The sequence below is a fragment of the Limulus polyphemus genome, unplaced genomic scaffold, assembly GCF_000517525.1.
Source record: "Limulus polyphemus unplaced genomic scaffold, Limulus_polyphemus-2.1.2 Scaffold1292, whole genome shotgun sequence".
Taxonomy (NCBI): domain Eukaryota; kingdom Metazoa; phylum Arthropoda; class Merostomata; order Xiphosura; family Limulidae; genus Limulus; species Limulus polyphemus.
Window position 1 is genome coordinate 43,949 of NW_013666902.1, and position 4,716 is coordinate 48,664.

Below are 4,716 nucleotides of genomic sequence, written 5' to 3' on the forward strand. Positions count from 1 at the left end.
AAATTTGACTGATCTCGCAACCACCATAAAAAAATTAGGAAATAAACATAAATTATGACTTATTCATTCTAGAATAAACACAAATTATAACACGAAAACATAAATGTTTAGATGAAATAGCTTAAATCTCATAACATTATACATTTATATATATTTATTATTTTTATTATATTGACCTTTCACCCGTGCCTGGCTAACAATACAGAAGTTACAACAACGTGGCTCATCTGCACTCATGTTACTGTATCAAGTAACATAGAGGTGACCTTTGGTCTGTACAAAGTAACTTATCTTGGCTGTGTTTTAGTCAACTAGTATTTTGTAAAATACAGTCATATTTCAATTATTATACATTATATATGTATATAGCTTATTGCTATTTTGAAATAAGTTCTTAAAGTTATTTTCCTAAAACATAGAATAGTAAATAAAGAAGTAAAGCAAACAATTATCTCTTTTGGCTACAACCTTTGTACTCAGTTGCTGCTTGACATAGGTTGCTAAGCTTTTAAAATTTTTCACTTGGAGGATATGAAACAATGTTTTTTAGGTTTTTTATATATATACTTTTGGATAACTAAAAAATCATAAATTACTACATCAATACTATCGAATTCTACTATAATTCATCAACCTCAGTAACTAAGCTGTATTTGGGTCTAAAAAAATATGAAATTTCGAGCAGACTAAAGACACAACCTACCTTATTGAAATCTTGGTTCAAAAGAAAGAAATGTTGTTAGGTACATGGGCTGAGAAAACCACTAGAGGACATTCTGAGCTTCCGATTGGTTATTCATGTCATACATAGAAGTAAGTGTATATAAAGGAGCGTTTCCAAAAATGGAAAGAGGTGAGCAGAGTGCCACTGTGTTTGATTTATTATGTGTGCAATATCGTAGCAAATAGAAAAGATAAGACCTTCTTATTTAATACTCTAACTGTAATTTGAGTTTTTAATTCGTATCAAATTTAAACTTAGTATTTTGACTTCACAAACATCAAATTTGAACCAGTGCTGCATTCAACATACCACATGACACACAAAAATCGATGTTTATCTGTGTTTTTTTAATGTTTACTTTTAAATTAACAAATTAAGCAATTATATAGTTCAAAAATTTGAATTATAATCTACAGTTTGATACTAAACTTATTGACATAAACTCATTAAATAGTAGTTCAATAAAATTTTGAATGCGAGTCAACAAACAAGATGACATGGCCATTCACCTGTGACCCATATGAAAAGGGTTAAGCTTTGTTACAACATAACTTGATTAAGCTTATAACGCTAGTTACCTTATAATTCTTGTTATTCTCCAGTTATGATTTAAAGCATTTGTTTAATGTCATAACACTTCATAAAATACCTGGAGTCACACCATATTATTGAAGGGCTAAAATGTGAGGAATTTTCATCAAAATATGATTTTCAATATAAAGTTGTTTGCATTCAACGCAGATCAATTACAGTTGAAATATTCCGTGATGATGGTGTCCATACTAACTTTTCTACTATTACAAAATAAGTTATATCTCACATGGATCGAGCCTAGAGACTGTCTTTTTATTTCTCAATATTGCTACATTTTTTTTTTTCCAGTCGTACTTTTATGTGGTCAACTGGAGGTGTCACCTGTGTGGCTTTTGCTGTTGGTGCCTTAGCTTGGTGGGCTCCTTCCTACATGACGTATGCTATCAGTGTGAATGGAAACGATGCCGATAAAAATATGTGAGTGAAAAGCACGATTACTTGATGCTTCATTAACCAAAGAATTTGTTGTTTTAATAGTTTATATGTTATATCAAAATAAATAGGCCTTTTAATGACTTTTTACAAACAAAAAATACATACTTTTATATGCTCATATATCTTGCGTATATTGGAATTTTTAACTTCTATTTTAATGAATGTTTCGATACTGCTGTAACCAGCCTTTGTTCAATTTCATTTTTTCCATTAATTGATGTAGCACTACAAACATTTTTGAGCTTCAATATTCATCTACTGATGATCCAACTGTTGCAGCTTATACAGTCAAAAGTTTAGCATTAGAAAAAAATAATGTTTTCAACAATTTCAGTGTTGTTTGTTATTATTAGTTCACCTATAACCAGTAACACTGCTATACGGCCAGTGACACCACTGTAAAACCAGTAACACTGCTATACGGCTGGTGACACCACCGTATAACCAGTGACACTGCTATATGGCCAGTGACACCACTGTATAACCAGTAACACTGCTATACGGCCGGTGACACCACCATATAACCAGTAACACTGCTATACGGCCGGTGACACCACCATATAACCAGTAACACTGCTATACGGCCGGTGACACCACTGTATAACCAGTAAAACAAGATTATGGGAAGAAGACTTTATCACTTTTTAATTACTTTGCAGATCTTATTCCAATAATTGATGGGAACGCAGTGTAGTTTAACTTGTTTCAAGATTGCTTATCTATGAAATAATCTGTTGTTCTTTTTAAAATCTAGACCTATGTCTCATTTAGCAACCGACAGATTCTCCTTAAAAACCCTAAAATCTTGTGAACTAGAGGAGTATTTAGTATAATTAACTTTTTATTTCATTCTGTTTTCAGTTACATTTTAATTATAAGATTATAAAGTGATATTACTCTTTAGGCTATTTGTCTTTGATTTCTACATCAACTGGGTAATACCAGTTTAATAACCTAACTGTATACACACTGCTGAAAAATTCAAGCTGCTTGACTAGTGGATTCAGATATAACAATAGTCAAATGGGTAACACCTCGATATTTTTAAGAATACATAAATAATCTTATTTTATTGGTAGTTTAATCTCATTATTTATTTTATGCCAAATGTTCGTGTTTGTTTACTTTTCTCACATTATAATGATATTTTTGAAATATAATTTGTTTTTTATGCTATGATAAATAGACAACTAATGCAACCCAATTATTGCTAAAAAAAATAGTTCAATTACGTTTTTGAGATGGATACAAGATAATCCAAAGAAAGAGGATAAAATGTTTTACAACTCTAGTGGCCTGTGATTGGTTTATATTTGTTTTGTGCTCACTCAAAACTTAGTGAAGAGGGACTTCTAACAGTAAACTGTGGGGTTAAAAATTGTTAGGTACAAGTAAAGCCATAAATTTCTTTTCACTGGTGTTATTTGATTTATTGATTCACACGTAAATCTTACTCTCTTTCAAAAAAATCAACTATTCATAAAACAAAGAAAGATATGAGCATTGAATCCAGTGGTCAGCATTTACCCATAATTTTGTCTCACGATTTAATGTTGACAGATAGTTTCTAACTATGAAAACTGTTATCTAAAATTAATAATAAAATATTTGTTCTTAGCTAAAGTTTTCCATCTATGTGTAATTTCCAGTATTCCATCTAAAAATTGAAGTCTTAGAATTAAACGATACCATAAGTAACAACTTATGTTAGGTAATGAAATTATGTTTTCTCTGCTGTATTTTTGTTTATTTTTTTTCACCCATATGTCTCTAGATAGACTGTTTTGGTACCACATTAGTAAGTTATGCTGTTGAAGTGTCACTTCTATAGTAAACTTCAAAAGTTTAGATTTTCCCACAAATTTTAACCACAAAATAAGTACAGATCAATAATTCTTTTTATTGTAGGAATAATTCACTTGATTGTCCAAGAAGAAACCTTGATGTCAAAAATGTCTTCACTGTATATAAATTATACTTTGTATAGAAAAAGTTAAGTTCTTTAAAAAAAATTAAAATTTTTTGTAATTTTCATCACAAAGATTGAGGATTGAGTCTTTTATAACTGTATCACATTATCATGACACTTCTGTGTTGGCTTCGTTTCTTACAGTGTTTAATTATTTTTATCATTTTTAAGTGTATTATTGTTTGTTGTTATCTCTGTGCTATTGTAACATACCAAGATAATTTTTTGTTTCGTTAATGAACCACAATACTAGTTATTTCATGCGTATGTCAATATTTCAAGGATTTATACGTACTGTTGAGAAACAATGTCACAAAAACATTTTTAATGAGCTTTCTCAATGTTTTAGTGCTTCTTAAACTTCTTCTTTGAATGTTTTTAATCCTTTCTGCTTTCATTTTAAGGAGAACCGGTATGACCACCTCGATTCACTGATATTAAAATCTGGTCTATATCAATGTTGTATACACTGAATTCCGTCGTTTGTGTATGAATAAATATCTTTCTTCTTTTGACACGTTGTTTTAGTTTCTCGGAAATAGCAAAGTTCTTGCTTGTTTTGTTTTTTCTGTGACTATTCCAGTTTGTTTGTTTTCTTTTAATAATACCCTACCATGCAACATAATCTTTGTGTAATGTTGTTTTTATCCTAATGATAAACCAATTTTTTCAGGGTCAATTTTATATTTGGAGTAATTACGTGTGTAGCTGGAATAACTGGTGTAATTCTGGGCTCGGCAAGTTCACAATACTATCGTCGATTCAGCGCTCGAGCTGATCCAATTGTTTGTGCCTTTGGTGTTTTAGGCAGTGTACCTTTAGTGTTTGCGGGTATTGCTGTTGCCCACATTAACATACTTCTGTATCCTGGGTAAGCTTTGTAAATTACTAGTATATTGTGTGTGTGTGTAACATACTTCTGTATCCTGGGTAAGCTTTGTAAATTACTAGTATATGTGTGTGTGTGTAACATACTTCTGTATCCTGGGTAAGC

The 4,716-nt window shown here is 30.7% G+C and overlaps 1 protein-coding gene across 1 annotated transcript in view; it reads left to right on the forward strand.

The window, feature by feature from the left end:
- LOC106462966 (protein spinster-like) overlaps positions 1-4,716 on the forward strand; it is a 24,972-nt gene that overhangs the window by 13,720 nt on the left and 6,536 nt on the right. The window contains exons 6-7 of the mRNA XM_022390370.1: positions 1,607-1,735; positions 4,396-4,593. Of these exons, the coding sequence (XP_022246078.1) occupies positions 1,607-1,735; positions 4,396-4,593 (327 nt within the window). The remainder of the gene's footprint in view (positions 1-1,606; positions 1,736-4,395; positions 4,594-4,716) is intronic.